Here is an 18225-nt window from a genome sequence, read left to right on the forward strand (position 1 = left end):
AGCATGCGCAGAAGCTTCTCCCCCCCCCACCCCCCCGCTATCGGGGGCGCGCCGTCGCGGATGCGACCGAGCTGCCCGTCAAGCGTGTTTCGTAGGCCCGGTACCGGGCTCCGCTGCCGCCGTTCCCCGGATAACTGTAACTCCTTCCCTCCAGGCCTGTCCTGTCCGAATCAAGAATGCTCCTGCTCGACGTGCACATCGGCCTTGCGTCCAAACCCGCTGTGGGGAAGCGTGTTTATGTGCTCGGGTCCCCGCTGTCGGTGGTCCTTTGTTAGAGCAAGCGGTTATTTAATATGCAAGGCTGGAAGGGTGCTTTCCTTGTACTAAATTGGAAACGAAGGCGCGTGATTCAGTCTGAATGCTTCCAGGAAACAAGGGCCTGAATTTCCGCTTGCAATCCGGAGAATTGCCTTTCAAGCGGGATTTCATCGAAAGGCTCCTCTGCTTGGCCACAACTCAAGGGCTGAGTTGTGGCCGAACAGAGAAGATCCTCCTTTGTATCGTACGCGGTTTTGGCACTTCTTCCTGCAGCACAAGCCAGTACCTGCAGCAGCCTTTACCTTGCAGGCAGCAGAGGCTCAGCACCGAGGCCAAATGAGTTGGAAAGGACAGAGCAATATGCAAATTAACAGGGAAGGACAGTCTACAGGTACGGAATGGCATGGGAAAGGAACAAAGATAACATCACAGCAGCAACCTATTTTTGCGGGTTTGGATTTATAAAGCTAATACACAACACTGCAGTATAGCAAGCTTTTACTCCTGAAATCCTGGGATTTTATCTGTCCCTTGGGAAATAATGCTGATTCTTGTGCACAAATATGCGTAACATGCAAACACTGTTATGGTATGATATTCATACGTCACTGAGGAGAAACAGGGTGCTGGATATTATTTTGTGATATAGTTTTTACCACACATCTTGGATAAGGGGAAAACCTGTCACGTAATATTGTGAAATGTATGTTCATGAAAGATGACCAAATACATGAGGCCTTCAGGCAATAGGAATTAGGTATGTTATTAACAGCTGAGAGTTCCTGTCAACAGAGGATACATTTATAAGGGAGACAGATTTCTTAATACAATTTTGTGACCTCCACAAGCAAATCTTCTTGTTATTACACCACTGACAGATTTCCCTTTCTCTCCCCAGTAAGCTCTAAACACAATGTAAATTACGTTTGCAAAGACATTACAGCTGCTCACTGCACATCTGTGAAAAGAAAGGATTAATCACTGAGAAAATAGTACAGTAATAAATGGCAGTAAATAGCTGCAGTGCATTTGTTCTGTGAAGTCCATTTCAGACTACCTGGTTTTGATCTTGTCAAGAGTAAATCTTCCTGAGGAAATACCCACAGAAACCAGTGAAGTGATTCCACTTTCGAAAATACTTCTAACAACAATTTTATTGGTGCTGCACAACGTAGAGTCAATCTGTTCACTCAAAAGCTTACTCACCAGGTATTTCAGGTTGGGTTGTTTGGTTTTTTGCCTGTCATTCAACATTGTATAACTTAGCAACAGACTTTTGTCCATGGGATGGATTACATAATCAAATAAATACATAATTCCCTTAATGCAGCTTCTTCTGAATATTATTCTATCCAGTTCTACACTTGCCTAATTTTATCAAATTTAAATTAACTCTTAGGTGAATACCAATATTTTCCAGATAAACAAGAAAAAAACCCAAACAACCAAACACCAATTTTTCCAAAATATGTTTCACGAGACTCTGAAATAAGGTACTGTGATCTAGTTGACATTAGAAAAGTTTTATATGCGACTGATTCATCAGCTGACACAACACTTGCCAATAGTTTTGTCTATCTACTTAGGTCTAGGCCACTAACCCCACCGATGTATCAATATCCCCTTTTCTATTAGAGCAATGGATTTAAGTACTGATTTTTCCCGCATCTAATCCATGCCAAGAAGAAAGGCTGATGACCAGAGGGGAGCCAGGCAGGCTCTGATGCATGCTGGAAAGGAGGGAAGCAAGGAAAGCTGCAGTACAGTGCAGGTGTGGAGATACTGATGGGAAGCTGCGGCGGTGGTTGCCAGGACACCACTTGCTGTAACTTTATTTTACAGAGGGTGCGGTGTTGCAAGCAGAACCTTCCCCTTACACCCATCTGCAGCATCTGACCAGTAACAGGTACCTTAGCTTGTCTAGACAGGGACAACCCTGAAGGGACTGAGCTAGAGTGAACATACTCCAGAGCACTGGCAGCTGTTGGACGTACCCTTATATTTAACTTAGTTAACTGATACCTTTAAACTGATTAAGCTTCCTTTAAATCCCACCTTGCAGGAAGAGCTTGAGGTAACTTGCAAGTACAGTCCTACACCACAATGGGTATTATTTACACGGTGGGAGCTCACATACTGGTCCAGCAGCCAACAGCCCAGCTTCTGCAGCTGCGGGCTATAAGAACCAGAATATGATAAGGGCAAACTGTCCCTGCACCGGACCTGAGGAGGGACAGAGCTGTTTCTGAGGCCACTGTCAACGTTTACTTACGCCGTTAGAGGGCAGAAAGCGATGCCTTCACTGGCTTAAACTCCCGCAAGCAAACTACTCATGGGCATCAAAAGAGAGTGGACAGCTTTCCCGCTGCCCAGGGGATGAATGCTTCCAGGAAGGACTCCTAGCCCTACAGTTACGTATCGCGCTCCCGGCCCCCGCACAGCGTGCTGCGGCTCTCCCTGCCGCTCTGCTGCAGACGAAAGCCCTGCACCAAACCAAGCACCCACCTCACCCCGAGCCAACAGCACAGCACCTCACATCTGCTCCCCACCGGTGAGGAATGGGGCAGGCACGCTGCCACGCATGCGCCCCGCAGAGTGCGGCAACCCCTTGACCGGGTTGGGCGGGGCTTGAGGTGGTGCGTCGCGAGGCGGGCGGAGCGGAGCTGAGCCGGGGCGCCTGGCAGATGGTTGCGGGCCGGCTGTGGAGTTGAGGTAGCGTGGGGCTGTTATGGCGGGGTGCTCGTCCAGGGGCGGTCCTGTTCTTCCTGAGGTGCCGTGCTGAGCGGCTGGTAGGAGTGGGGTGCGAGAAAGCTGTGCCCCTGCCTGAGGAAGGAAGGGCCTTCAGCCGAGTCGGGTGGCGTGAGGGTGGTGGAGGCCCATCAGTCCGTGTGGGGAGCCGGGGTGGCCCCCGCTTGCCTGGGTGGGGATCAGAGCGGCCGCAGCCTGGCAGTAGGGGCCGGGTAAGCCCAGGTTTTCACCTCGCCTGAGCGCCCCACTTTGCTCTCCTCCTCGGGTTCGTCCCCTGCTTCGGCACAGGTTTGTGTACCTCCTGGCTTTGGCCGTGCTTCTGCTTCCCCCGTTGGCGTTTGTGCAGCCGTCAGCTTTCCCTCCTCCCTCCTTCCCTCCCTTCGTCGTTCCGCTGCGGGTCGTGCTGCCGGCAGGGCAGGTCGGGCTCCCCCCGTCTCGGGCTGTCGGTGGCTGTGTTCCCCTCTCACAGGTGAGCGGGGATGGTGCGTTCCGCTGGACGGCCGTGAGCCAGGGCTGTGGTGCATTGTCCTTGGGTGCTGAGGAAGCAGTGAAGGAAATAAGGGTTTTGTGGTTTCTTTCCTCATCTGTCATAAACTGTGGCTGCAGTGACTTTGCAGGATTGATGTCTGCCCTGTACTATCAGGACATAACTTTCAAAAGCATGTTTACAGTGTGATGTGATGAAACTTGAAAAGAAGAAAATTCTTTTCTAATTCTTATTCAAGCAAAGGTAGGATCCTTAGTCACGTTAGGTTAAGTAATCTGGCACTAAGAAGTCTGCATTCAAAAATAACGGGTGAAACACCTAATTTTATGAGAGTACAATATATGCAGCTTCATGATAGCAGGAGCATGGAATAATATTTTCTTCTTACAATGTAATAAAACTGCAATACCTGATATTTTAACTATGCTTTTAATTTTCCATTAAGTTTATTTCTGTAAATATTTATCAGTCTACCTTATTTCTGCAGCTTCATTAATAATTCATTATTAATAAACTTTCTTATCTTTAATTTCCTAATCTAACATGGTACCATCCTGTGAATTCTCGTTGATGTGTTTTGCCATGTAAAAAATGCTGCCAGCTAGAATGGGGTGTAATTTTTATGTCTGTATGCCATAAAGCAAAGCAGGGAGAATTTTTTGTTCTGTCTTATGACATGATGTGGAGTTTCCTTAGTGCACTTTACATCAGGTTAACAACTAGGATTTTGTTGTTGTTGTGTTGAGGTTTTGTTGTTTTGCCCACTCAGTGAACTGGGAGAGGGGTGGGCAGTTTTTCACTGTGAAAGGTGTGCTTTGTAGGAATTGTGGCTTTATTTTAACAGGACCTCCAGAATATGAACGTGCTGAACATAATAGCTAAGCATTCAAGTCGTTCTAACTGTAATGCTTATTTTTGAGCAAATGGCTTGAATTACTGTTTTGCTCTTGTGGGAATGTCAAAGAAAGGAGACAATATGAAAATGATGATATATGCTAAGTTCCAAGTGTCACAAGTGGAGCGATTTCAGTTTTAGGTTAAATGTGGAATTTATTGCTATCTTTGTTTTCTTTTTGACTGCTGGAGGTACCCATGTGTATAAAGACTAAATTATTCTGTCCTCTTTGTCATTTTATGTGTTACAATATATAATTGTTTAATAATTCATTTCAGGTACTTGAGCACTCCAGAGGATTAAGCAATTAGGCTGGAAATCCTTTCGTCTAGTAAATAGGCCTTTTTCCTAAAGCTTTTACAGCTGGAAATAAAGTTCCTTTTTTTTTTTTTTTTTTTTTTTTTTTAAAGCTTTTGTAGTCTCTGCTTTTAGAGACTTCTTTTGGCTTTTAGCTTCTTGAAACAGGCACTGGTACTAGCTTCACAAGCTTTTGATTTAGCTTGGGGATTGGATGTCATTTAACTGCTAAAAGCAAGATGTTTCTCCTGGAGTTCGTGATCACTTGCACGTTTTCCAAGAGCAGTTAAAAGCACTAGTTCTTGCATCTTGCCCACGCTGTAAGTAGGATAAATGCATGCTGTCAGCTTGAATTGTCAGCCATGTAGTCAGTATATCTGAAGACTAGTAAGTGTCAGAAATAGCCATTAAATTGTTTTCAGTACCTGTCAAAAGTCTGTGGGGCTCAGTCATTCAAATGAATGTGTTTTGTGCTAGTACAAGTTTACTGCTAAAATGTACCTTATATGGTATTTTTTATTTGACAAGCTTTTTCACCTGCGATTGAAAACTTGTACCATTACATGAGCTGGGTTTCCTCATATAAGCATTATTAATGGTCTCCTAAATTTGTGATTGTCAACTTTATGAAGAATTTATATAGCCAGTTCCCTGTGTAATTTAAAGGATTATTTTTGGGTTGCTCAGAACTAAATGGCTACTTTGCTTGTGGGAAACAGAACCAAGAAAAGAGGATTTAAAACTCATTCCACTGAAATTGGTCTCTTTCATAATACTGAAGAAGTAAGAGGCTACCATTCTGTAAATAGTCCAATTAAATTTCTGGGTACCTTTTACTTAACAATGAAATATTTTGCAGTGCACACAGCTGTGGCCTTGCTGTGCTAAAATAAACTGACAAGTCAATCTAGAAATAATAAAAGATGTAGAATAAAAGAACTTATCTGTCTTTAATGCTTCCTCCAGTGTTAATCTACTAAAATCTTCAAATGGATCAGGCTCCTGGGAAGGAGTGTGACTCTGAGGCCAGGTCTGTATTGTAGTTTTAGCACTGAAACAAACCTTGCATACATCCATATTCAGCTGAATTCTGCAGGTTTCTTGAAATAAGAAAGACATGTTAAATTCCTCCTCTCTCCTTTTTTTTGTTACTGTTCTATGGGAATTGTGTTTGTGTAGATGTTGCACCATGTGTACATATTTGACCGGTTCTGCAGTGGCAAAGTCTCCGCTGCAGCTGTCACTTTGTTAGTTGATTACCCCCCCCCTTTCAGTTTGCTTTAATGACACCCGCCTTCCTCTTAATTCTCTTTAAAATGTTCAGTGAAAATCTCTCTCTTCTCAGTAGCCTACATTCATAATTGCAGGTATGGCTCTCTAAAACTAGCTACAGTTAGCTGAACATTATCATCTCAGAAGGAAGTTTTGGGGTGCCAGGGGCTTTGGAAAGAGTGATGCAAACACACCTGTGAAATTTCAGGGAGTAGAGGTACTAGTTAAGGCTTTGAAAGGGAGTACTTGTCATAGCCTAATGTTTAACTGCTGTGAAAAAAAATTGTGGCAGTCCTATCGGGAAATAGGAACTTAAGAAGGTACCACATGCTCTGTCATGTGGCTCTTCTGAGCAAGGGTTCTACTGCTGTGACCTGACCAGCAGTGATAAAGCATAAAGAAGTAATGAAGTGTCCCAGATGGAATGAAGCTGAGATTTCTATTTATTTATTTTTTTAAAGAAGCTGATACAGAGATGTAGAAACATTTTGAGGCCCAGATGGATCCAGTGGGAGGAGGGGGACTTCAGCAAGTATAACATACTGTCCCCATTGATATCTGCTTTCTTTAATTTTCTTCACAACCCTTGCCAAGTCACTTCCCCTCTCAAAATCTTGAATCTTGGCTGACTGCCCACAGGCAAGGAACAAAGAATTTCTGTTCTTAAATAGTTGATTTGTTTTAGAAGCATTGGCTGAGAGTAGTAAGCAAAATAAAGGGGAGAGGTGCTGGAAAGAAAGCTAGGGTACTTTAAGGTACCAAAAAGTACTTGAGCAGACTCCTTAGACATGCAAAAACAAAAAACAAAACAAAACACCAGTTGTTGGCACAAAGTGTAAAATAAAACCAATGCAAATAGGAGTACATGCCTTCAAATTAGAAACAAGTCAGCGCAAAAGGTAATTTAGTGTGTGGGCACTCAGATAATTTTATACCAGAGCCACTGTAAACTTGATGTGTGGGTTTTCAAGTCTAAAGCAGTATGGTTTTCCTTTCAACTCAAAGTCCAGCTACAAAACAAAGTGGTTGTGTGCTGTTCTTAGAAGCCCGTAGGAGGTAAAACTTCCTGATTTAAGATATGTTTGAGGTTGTCCCAGCAGCTCATCAGCACCTCGTTGAGAGACTGGTGAGGGGACTGGCGGTAGCACACAAGGAGGTTTTCTTCTCTCGTTGTTGCAGCACTAAAAGAAAAGGTTTTCTTGGTAATTACCCGGTTTTGCTATTCCCTTAAACCTCTTGTCTTTCTATGATATCTCTTGGAATATCTATTAAAGTTATTCCTCGAAATATGGGTAGCAATAAGGCAAGGGTTTGGTTTTTTTTTTTTCTTTTAGCATTTCCTGGTGATTCAAGTCTGGGGCATGCAGTCAGGGAGTGAAGGAACATATGCTGTGGGAGAAGGTATAAAGATAGATGCCCTGGAAAAGACATCAAGCACTAGGCAGACTCCTTTGTCAGTGCATTCCAAAAGTGGTACAGAACTGTTAAAACCTGCAGTCCTGCAGCTGTCATTTTGATAAGGCAGCCTTTTTTTATTCCCAGAAATATGCCTTGTTACCTGTTCTGAAGATGGCAGCGTGTTGTATAGTGCTGTGTTTTTTTTTTTACTCGAGCCTAGCAGCTATTAATACAAATTCTGTCTTCTATCACCTGATCTATGATGCAGTCTCCAAAGACCCTCAAGTCTCATCAGCACATAGGTACAACATTTTGATGGGCTTTGATGCGTCAGGCATTGCTGAGGTTTTGTCAGTAGGGTATCCTTTTCTTTCCCTCCCTGCTGGTGACATGTTTCTGTTGACCAAGTTTTACAGCAACAATAATAGAAATACTTCACGTGCTGAGAGCTGATGTCATCAACAGACAGCTCAAACATGGTCTCACTTCTTTGGGGTCACATGTTTCTGTTAATTGTTTGCTTCCAAGTAGAATATTCTGCGCTTTTATGGTGCTGTGCAGTTGTCTGGACCTGATTAATGAACCTGGGAAGCAAAAGGCAGTGTTGGTCTGCAAAAGTCACCAGTACAGATGTGCCAGTGCGGGAAAATGGCATCTTTTTAAGAACTCATGTGCTCTTAAAAATATGAGGAAGGTGATTCTTCCTTGGGCACCAGTTTTAAATAATTCATTATGTGGGTAATATGATTTGTTAGAGGGAGTTTGTGTTATGTGTTATAGGAACGGAGAACTGAAGTTTCTGTGTATTGCCAGGACTTGTGGTTTTCCCAAACAGGACATACTTAACTTCTTTGTCAGCTGCACCTCATGCAGATTTTTCTCCTACTGCCAAACCAATAGCCATCTAAGACTGCAAACATCATTTTTGGCATTCCAAAAAGTCTCAGCATGTAGCTCCTGAGCTTCTGCATGCTTATTTCATTGCCCCTGTCTTCTAAGATTAATTGGTTAGTGACTACGTTCTGTGCTTTTTTTGTGTGCTTCAGTCATTCTTCAGAATTCCCATTTTTGTTGCTGCACAGCAATTACACTGACAGGTTTCCAAATAACACAGAACTAGCCTGTCTGCACTCAGAATGGTCAGCACAATGTCTGGCAGCTGAATGACTGTGATGCTCAAAGTTTTATGTTGGAAAATAAAAGATTTTGGAGGTCACAGAGGTAAATGGGCTGGAGGAGGGCCTCATCCTAAATAGATGCAAAGAAGAAAACTAATAGAATAGAGCTTGTTGAACAGTGAGAATATTTCCTGGTATCTGTAATTCCGTGTGAATTTTGTTTTTCTGAAACCTTGGTTGGCTATTGCAGTGAGGTATCATTGGGCCTGTTTACAACATAGCTTATTGTATATTAATACAGCAGTCTCACTGTACTGACAGGTGTTTGCTGCAATGAATTTAATAGAAATGTCTCATATAGGCATAGAAAAATGATGATAAACATGTACTGGTCTTTCATAAGCTGACTAGCAGAACTGATGGTGCTGTAAGGTGCATTGTAACCTTTTAAGGATTTGGGTATGCCTGGTTTTCATGATACCCCGAGATGTTTCAGAGGACATAAGAGGCATTCCTTTGCCTTACAGACTTCCATTTTTTGTGTTGTACTTGAATATAATCTCTGGGTTTTGCTGGGAATAAATAAAGCAGAAATGAGGAAGACTCCAACAAATTTCTACCATGATGTTTTGTACGTATGGGCTGGTTTCCATGGTGAAGAGTCAGTTCAAACTGAAGTCTGATGCTGTTGTTCAGTTAAGTAGCATCAGAGATACTAGAACTTTGCTTTATTACAGAACATAGAATGGATTTTCTGTTGCTTTTTCTTTGGCCCTTGTTCTTTTCATTTCATGCACTCAGTAATATAATTTATACATGACTGATGTTGGAACACAGCTCTGAGGATAGAGACAAGATTTTGTTTTGGAGTTGCTGAGTGCCTTAGTTCATTGGTTTCATTGCCAGCTGTACGTCAGTGTTTGTTGTAGTACTGCTGGACAATGTTAAATCCACATTGGCAGGCTTTGGCAATACATTTTTTAGACAACCAGCAGTGGCAACAGTGAAGAAAACCAAACTTTGTCTGTGAAAGGCAGACCTAGTCTCAGATACTTTGTTCAGGACTTGCTTGTAGTTCCAAATTGTAAATTTTCAGACTAATACATATGCACGTTGATTTTAAAGAACTTTGAGAAATTGCCACTTGAGTCAGTCACTTCAGGCTGCCTATTGAAAGGATTATCTGGAAGATATTCTCTTTATGGCTTTTTGGATTGACCTTTTGCCTGCATAGCCAGGTCAGCAGTTTCATTTGGTATGTGCTTGTTCTGTTTGTTTTTTTGTTGGCTGTTTTTTTCTTGTTGTTTTCAGTCTTGTTTGGTTTTGTTCTTGTTTTTTCCTTTCTCTCCTAAGATTTTTCAAATGTTGTCATGGCTGTGCTCCTTCATCTTCATGGTTGACTTCCTTTTGTCTCAGTCTTTATGATTATAGATGGTAGGAATTCCAACAAGGGTGTAGCTCTGTTGTGCCCTTTTTTCCTGTTGGTCTCTGCAGAGAGTGATGAGGTTGGGTTCCCACCCAGGATAAATTGGTGTGAAGAAGGAAGTCTCAGCTTCCTTTTTCCCCTGCTTAGGCAGTGGTGGGTAAGGAGGAATATGGAGAGTGAGGGAGTGGAAAGATCACAAGAGTTATGGTTCCCTTCTCACATGTATGCTCTTATCTCATGGGATATTACATCTGAAATACTAAAATCAAAGGTCCATTCTGAGGACAAGTTTTGTTTAAACTATAATGTTCATGTAGAGAAGCGCTGACCCTTCAGGGCAACAAGAGGCAAAAGAATATTCCAATCTATCCATCTTACTTACTGTGCTATTTTCTTCCTAATATGTACACCTGCTGCTCCAATACCCTGTTTTCCTACTTGCAGAACACATGGGTATAAGCTTGCTTTTATTTTTATTGCTGCTCCACACTGTAATCTTGGAAGGCTCTTGCAGGAAGTGTGTTATGGGTCACTAGAAGGGCATGCTTCAGTGCCCAATCTGCAGAACTTTAAAATTACACTAAAATTCCATTAGGGGGAATGGCCTCTAAAAATGCATAGTGACAAGTACAAATAGTTCCCTTCATTTTGGTACGCCTTACGCCCAGTTCCTATGCCCTGTGTCAGTATTTGGGTGTTATGCCATTTGCTCAGCAGGTTAATCCTTGATTTCCGTTAGTTTCAGTAGTCAGCATGTGCACTGTGAATCAAATATATGTGGCAGAGACCCAGTCTGCAATTCCTGCTGCTCCTTGGCTGGAGTTTATGCAGTCTGTTCCTTTTGGCTCGGCTTCTTGTCCTGGCTTGTGCTCTTACTTACAGTGTGATGCTAAGTTACTTCCATTCCAGAGCTCTGTAGTGAGATTGTCTAAATGCTTTAGGAGGAGATATGGCTGGAGACCTGTAGAGAGCTGAACTTAATTTAACTTCCGCAAAAGGTATCTGTTGTCAGACTTTTTTTTTTTTTTTTTTTTTTATTTAAATCATGCAGAATGTAGACTTTTGGGAATAGGGGTTAAAACTTGTGGTCTCTCCTTGAGAGATACTATTTGGTCTTCTGAGCCATGATGTGAATACCCTACTCCTGGACCTTATATGTAAATGTGTTCCATCATATTTCATACTATTCAGGAATTGTGTAGGGTGCATAATGATGTAGGTACAGTTTATGCTTTAAAGTCTGAGTGCAGAGCCATGGATTTGGCAAAGAGGTAGGGAAAAGAAGTTTTGGTTAGCTCATGTATAGGGAGGATCTGTTTCAGGAAATCTTTAACCACACAATTCCAAATAATCATGCTGATACTGCAGAAGACAAGCTTTTACTGTTTTCTTTCTTATGTACTTAAGACAAATTTATGTCTTAAGTATTTTTTTGGAGGGTAAGCACAGTTTTTTACCAAAGTACACCACACTGAATTTAGAGTGGGATTTCAGATTATTGCATGTTGGCTATCTGTATGTGCAGTCATATCTCACCGGTAAGGTGAAGTAAGCTGTTCCTCATTAAATGACTTGTAATTGCCGCTTGCAGTGGCAATAGTAAGATTTTATGTATTGGCAGTTACTACAGGGCATTTTACACACAATAACTTGTTACTTTACAGCAGCTTTGGCATCCAAGTCCTAATATTGCCCCTGCCTTGGGCTGATAACTTTCAGAATAATTTAGATATGCGTGTTGATTTTAGAGCACTTTGAAAATATGCTACTTGAATCAGTCATTTCGGCTGCCTATGGAGAGCATTATCTGAGGAGTGAAGGTGAAGGGTGGCAAGCACAACTTGGAACCCTGCTGGAATGACACTTGTGTTTGCAGCAAACTGTGATGTGTTGGCGTAAGGCCAGTTGTACTGGTCAGCAGAGGCAATGAAAAATGCAGTTGAGGCAGAGTTAGGTTTAAATGAGTGCATAGCAGGATAAGAAATTCTGTCTCAGTAGTCCAATAAAACCAGACACTGAAGTACCACTAGAGAAAGTCTGGTGGGGAACACTGTTAAATGTGTAATTTCAGTCTGAAAAGCACTCATGTCAGGCGATATATGGGGAAGAATGGGGAATAACAGGGGAAATGTAACTATTATGTAAAATAAGTAGCTTTATCTAGACTATGTGAAATAATAGAAATTGCCTCTCAAAAGTATTGAATAACTGGAGAAGTTTCAGAGGTGGCTGAAACTGAGAAATACCAGGTAGGCACATGTAAAGAGACGGAAAAGATCAGAGTCGTCTGGGAGAGAAAAATAAGTAAGAGGATGTATATAAGCATATATGTACATACGTATCATGATGAATCTGGAACATCTGCCGTCGCTGCCTGGTAACATGAGAAGAGGGACACATTTTCATGAGATTCTTACCATTTTTTAAGTATGTTGAAATCGGATATTGGGCATTTAAATGTATACATTTATAATAATATGGAAATAGAGTCTATGTTCTTCCCTTCAAGTTAAGTTAAAGAATTTTGGTTTAAAAACATGTGGTTTGAAGCCCTAAACTTCAACCACTCCACATGAAAATGAAGGTCTGTTTAGTCCTGCACTTTGTTTAATTTGTTGGGTTTTTTTTTGTCCTCCCCCAGTGCAGAGCTCCCTGAAGATGTCTGGCTCATATTGCTTCAAACTGTCTGGACATTTGCTGTTTAACTGCTGAAGCTCTTCTACCATCTATTTTTCTCCTGAAGCATTAAGCTATTAAGGGACCATAATTGGCTGCTATGGTAAGACATTTTTAAAGTGGTAGTCAAGTGCTAAAAATGGGTGTAATGTGTCAGTGAATTTTGGTTTTATTTCTTTATTTATTAGCAAGATACAAAATCTAAATGAATATTAATGCTGTACAAAACCAGAAAAGGATGATGCCTGATTTTGAACTAACTAATAAAACAAGAAACTCTGTTCTGCATTTTATCTGTTTATACTTGTCCTATGCTTCTAAGTGAGAAATAAGGATCAAGTGAAGAATTTCACAAGATCTTTTTTTTTGTATGTGTATACAAATGATATAACATTTATCAGAATGTTCTGTGTAAGTCCCTTACAAGTCTCTTCTAGATATTGCATTTTGTGTGAAATGCATTTGGGTTTAATGTCAGTTCAAATTATGGTATTTAAAATACTTCAGGTGATTCTTAGAAGCATAGAAGTTTGGGGTTTGGAGAACAGAATTTGGTAAAATCAGAGGAAAACTTGTAAATAACAGGTGAGATGGGAAGATGACTGTATCTCTAAGCCGATACAAATCCATAACTGTTTGCTAGACTGCAATAATACTGGAAACTGGTACTTGTCCTTGATCTCCACAACTGTAGCAGTTTTGAATAACTAGGTGATCTTTTACAAATTTCAGGAGTCCAGACCAACTACAACATGAGAAGATGTATTCAAGATGATCGAGCCAGAAGATTTTTTCACTTCGTAGAATCGTATTTTTATTTATAATGTAATGTAATTTGATAGAGACAGGTTCAATTATTTATCTTGAAATTAAGACACGCCTGCGACCTTCATCAGAAATGTTTCTAGCATTTTCAAGGAAAAATATGTCCCAGAAACTGAGCATGTTTTTACTAGTTTTTGGCATCATCTGGGGTTTGATGTTGCTACGCTACACTTTTCAGTATCCAAGACGCCAAAGCAGTGCTGAGTTGCGTGGACAGATATTAGATCTAAGCAAAAGATATGTCAAAGCACTGGCAGAAGAAAATAAAAACTTAATGAATGGTGGTGGTGGAGCCTCTATGGCTGGATATGGTAAGAGAGAAAAACAAACATTAGTTGTTCAAATACCCGTTTTCCCTGCAAACTATAAAGTTATACTTTTCTACTTTTTAAAAGTAATATATACCTCTATGTAAGAGGAAAAACTCTCTGTATTAACTAAGTTGATTTTAGTTTATTCACTGAAGGTGAAGATTAAGATGTGATACAAAATCAAGCTTGAGGCATGAGATTTCTGTTTTCCAGGAATGTTTTAGATATCTCCAGGTATATGGCTACTGTTACTTAGAGGATTAACAGAAGCATTGTGCTTTTTCTGAATCGTAAACTACTGAGGAGTAAGCACATGCTTGCTAAGGAGGCGGTTTTGGATTAAGTCACTTCAACATTCCAGATTCTTTTTATGCCTCACTGCTAACTTTCTGCTTTTATTTCTGTAATTTTATTCTCTTCAAGTAGTAAAAAAGCAGCAGAAAACAACATATTTTTGAAGTTTGCAGTCTTGAGACTGCAAGGCAATTATTAGTTTAGGAGAATCTCTTCTTGCTTCAGAAGTAGCCATTAGAGGTAAGGTCCCTTGTCTCTATGGCTTTGATACTTGCTGCATCATGTCTCTGATTTATGTGTTAACTTGATGAGTATGTGGCCACTATTCACTGTCTTCTGAAATACAGAAAAGATAGCTTTGGGGCTATAGTTTTGAGATCTTCTCAGCAAAACTATAAAAATGTCTTAATTGGAACTCTCTGGTCCCTCATAGCTTCTTTTGAGGGAAGGCTGCAGTGAGCTGTAGTTAGTCTCTTAGGTATTAGGTCTGAAGAAACTACCTGTGTTCTGTTAAATATAATATATGTATCTGTGAAAATAAGGGAAGTATGAGGTTTAAAAAGAAATATGTTTTAAAAAGAATATATGTAAAGATATATGTTAATGTACTTTGATCCCCTTTTTAAGGAATTCTTGAAAGAGTGGGCTGTACCAGTTGTGGGATGCCCTTAAAAGGCACTCTGATAGGAGTACAAAGAGCAAAAGTGGATCTGAATGCTTTTGGCTGCTGCTCAGGAACAAGGAGGAGAGTCTGATGACAAGATGAGCAGGAAGCAACTGAAGACAAGGACAGCAGTATTAAAATGTCCCAGTCTTAAGTTCTTTCATTCATTAACATTTTTGCCAGTCAGACATTTCTTTTTCCTTTCTCCCCCCTTTTCTCTTCCTTCCCCCCTTTTTTTTGTCTTCAAGGATTTCTTGTCTTTACCATGTAATCACTTTTCTGTGTAATTTCTTTTAAAAACCCTTGTGTACTGCAGCTTTCTACTGCTGCATAAATCTTGCAGTGTATTTCCAGACGAGATTTGCCTTCTGAGGTTTTTTCTGAACTTTAATAAAAATAATGAAGTAAACTCTTGATCTACATGCTGAACATTAGACTTGCAACTTGAATAGGCAGTTCTTTTCCTCACTATGGTACTACAGACTACATGGCCTACAGTGTCACTGACTGCAGACCCTGCTCTGGTTCAAATTTTAGCTCGCTTTCTAGCCCCTAAGCTAACATTGCTAAACCAGAACTTGTTGGTTTTAGAGGGAGAAACTGATCTGAGCCTTTATTTTACTAGTAGTATTATAATTTTGTCTAGGTTAATACCTTTTTTCTTCATACCTGTATTTTTACCCCCCAGTTTCTGTGGTTAGTTAAGGACTGATGAACTAAATCAGAGGGAAAGAGTGTCTGCGTGTGTTTTGGGGCGATCTTAACGCCTTGTAAAACCTGGCAAGTTTGTTAATTTTTTCCAAATCTGAGAGAAGATAGCATTGACAGCAGCATAACTAGCTTTTGTTGAGAGGTCTGTTACTGGTGTTTTGGTTTTTTTACTGTCCTTTCTCTTATTTTTCAGTCAATATAGGTCTAAATACATGGATATTTTTATTTTCTTTCCTTATAGCTTATGTAAAAAGTGGTAAGATACTTTCTTGTAGCAGTTTTTTCTGTGGTACAGATCTATTATTTAGAACTACCTTTTTTTATGTTGGAAAGCGAGTATATTCTGTTGCTGTCCAAGGCTAAAAGGTGTTCTGGCTGAGTATCCTAGTGCTGTTGTCAAATTAACTTTTAAATATTGTCTTTGAAAAGTCACTAGTCCAATGTTGCAACTAGTGGTTTTGTTCTTGCACTCTCTCTTCCTTCACAGTTCATTATTATGGTGGTATCTTCCTTGCCTAAAATAAGAAAAATCAAGCAGCTCTTTAATTCTATATTTGTATGCTAATCTGCACTCTTTCCCAAAAGTGGGAAGGATAGCAAGTCTTAAGATATGAGTGTGTTGAAATGGCAGTTCTTTTCCACCCATGGCAAATAACAGGATCTAATTTGGTTATTTTTTTCCATTATCTTCAGCTGATCTTAAAAGAACAATTGCTGTTCTTCTGGAGGACATCTTACAACGCCTTGTGAAACTGGAAAACAAAGTTGATTACATCGTTGTGAACGGCTCAGCAACAAATACCACTAATGGAACTAGCAATCAGATGCCAGTAACTTCAAATAGACGTGCAAAACCAGTGAGCAACATTAGATAGCACACAGGGCTGCTTTGTGTTGCTACATCTGTGAAGGGTAATCTTTAAGATAAGCATTTTATCTCTGGCTAGGGCAATGCAGTAGTTGACTCTAAAAGAAGCATAAACTATTCTATTATACAATGTGCAGGCTCTATATAGATCTAACTTATGTGCATAGGTTCTCAAAGCATTATGTCATCGCCTTTGAGCAATACTTCTGAAGTGATTGTTGTCTTTAAAGATATTTTGATATCACAATTTGATGTAGTATGCCATTGGATAATAACAATAAATGGAAAGCAATGGGGAACTTAAAGGTCGGTTTCTAAATATATTTATTTAAGTATAAATAGAATATATCTTTTTGGATAGGTGAGCAGTATTGTAGCTTATTCATGTTTTGTGATCTGCATTAAGCTGAGGTAACTGGGGAAAACACATTGCTAAACAGATGTTAGAAAATGTGTATACTTACAATATTTTGTTACTGATTTACTAAAACAATATTAAGTTGAGGATAGCATTGGCAGTAATATTTAAAAATTGTGACCCAAAGAATGTCTTTATTTGCACTATTTGTCAGACTAGCTAGAGAGAATTTACTGTATATTTAAGAAAATTAATTATAATAGGAAAGCACCCTAGGTAGTAACACTGTCTAGGTATATCTTTATGCCAGAGTTAGGGCAGTTAGAATATCAAAAGCAAATCATAATCTGTGATACCTTAGATGATAATTTCTTACGAAGATATTTAAGTGTTTGTATTTTGTAATTGCAGATAAAATTATTTAAGTGATGGAAACAAGTTTTGGATATGTGAATACTGTTTATTTTTATTCACTGCTGTTTCTCTTGAATCTTTTAGTACCTTGCAATTCATGATGAGTGTAGCACACCATCTCCCTAAATTGCTTTTTTCATTGGGAGTATAAGCAATGAAAGGAAGCAAGGCATCTCTATACTTAGTACACCCCATGTACTAAGGGTATCATAGCATGGAGCACTTGAGAGCTAAGGTGATGTTTGCCTTATGTCTAAGCTAGCCTTACAGCAAAGTGAAGTACAGTGCAAATGCACTGTACTTCAAAATGTTACTGAAGTCATATTCAAGAGAAAGTGCCGCTGAGCCTGTTTTTTAATGTGTACTGAATGTTTTTTTTGGGGAGGGAGGGTATGTTCAGGGATTTCTGCCAAAAGTGTGCTCTGAGTGGCATTTTTGGGGGTGGGTAAAAACGAAGGTGATTCAGGTATACCATCTGAAGTTTTTGGTTTGGGTTTTTCTTCATTTCCCTGCTGACACTCTGGACTGTTATAAAGGAAAATACGCTTACAACCTTAGTTAGAATCCAGGTGATTTTTTTTGCCCTGTTACATTGTGTGTAAACGTGTACTCACTTCAATGCAGAAAAATAAATTTTTAATTGTACTTGTAAAAGCTCCTGTTGGGTTTTTTGTTGTTGTTGTTTTTTTGGACAAAGCCTTGTCACTCTGGTTACACGTGGTTTAGGTGTTTCTGGACTAGAAAAATCTTACATCCCTCAAGTTTAGTAGTAGTCTTTCTGGTATTCTTTATTATTCCTGTTTGATCACTGAATTCTTTTGTTCTTGAGATCCTAATGCTCTGGGACTTTCGTCAGGTTAGAGGTGAGGGGAGAAATGAATTAAAAATTTAGATTTTTTAATGGTAAAGATTCACTTCTGAAAAGTGAAGACCGGTGCTTAACTTCTTCTGAACCTGCAAATCTCTACTGACAATGTGAAGACAGGTTTTTACATCTTATCTAGCTGTGCTTTTCATTCCCTGGGTACTTGATTGGTACCAACCAAAACCTTGATGGATAGTGTCCCTTTGCGCTCTAAACAGTAATATGAGTAGTTTTCTGTGTGTGACCTTTTCTTGTAAGGGTATGTGAAATCTTAAAGTTATTAAGGATTATTAAACAAGCGTAACAAAAGCTGCAAGGTGAGTATTTGTCCCTATGTGCA

The 18225-nt window shown here is 40.0% G+C and overlaps 1 protein-coding gene across 2 annotated transcripts; it reads left to right on the plus strand.

Moving 5' to 3' along the window:
- The first annotated feature begins 2881 nt into the window (after positions 1-2881).
- On the plus strand, positions 2882-17674 carry CCDC126 (coiled-coil domain containing 126). 2 transcript variants are annotated; one of them, XM_065669188.1, is made up of 4 exons: positions 2882-2970; positions 12546-12678; positions 13308-13711; positions 16074-17674. In XM_065669188.1, exons 3-4 carry the CDS (start codon positions 13474-13476, stop codon positions 16253-16255), a joined length of 420 nt encoding a protein of 139 aa, XP_065525260.1. In that variant the 5' UTR covers positions 2882-2970; positions 12546-12678; positions 13308-13473; the 3' UTR covers positions 16256-17674. The 2 variants fall into 2 exon arrangements, with proteins under 2 accessions (XP_065525260.1, XP_065525259.1); XM_065669187.1 differs by having other exon boundaries at positions 2884-2970; positions 12541-12678.
- The last annotated feature ends 551 nt before the right edge of the window (positions 17675-18225 follow it).

This window comes from Lathamus discolor, chromosome 2 (assembly GCF_037157495.1).
Source record: "Lathamus discolor isolate bLatDis1 chromosome 2, bLatDis1.hap1, whole genome shotgun sequence".
NCBI classification, from domain to species: Eukaryota; Metazoa; Chordata; class Aves; order Psittaciformes; family Psittacidae; genus Lathamus; species Lathamus discolor.

What these genes read in the sequence shown, in the direction of transcription:
- CCDC126 (XM_065669188.1), top strand. Translation starts at nt 13,474, where the DNA reads ATGTTTCTAGCATTTTCAAGGAAAAATATGTCCCAGAAACTGAGCATG. An exon ending in AGCCTCTATGGCTGGATATG is followed by an intron (nt 13,712 to 16,073) that starts GTAAGAGAGAAA and finishes CATTATCTTCAG; the next exon opens with CTGATCTTAAAAGAACAATT.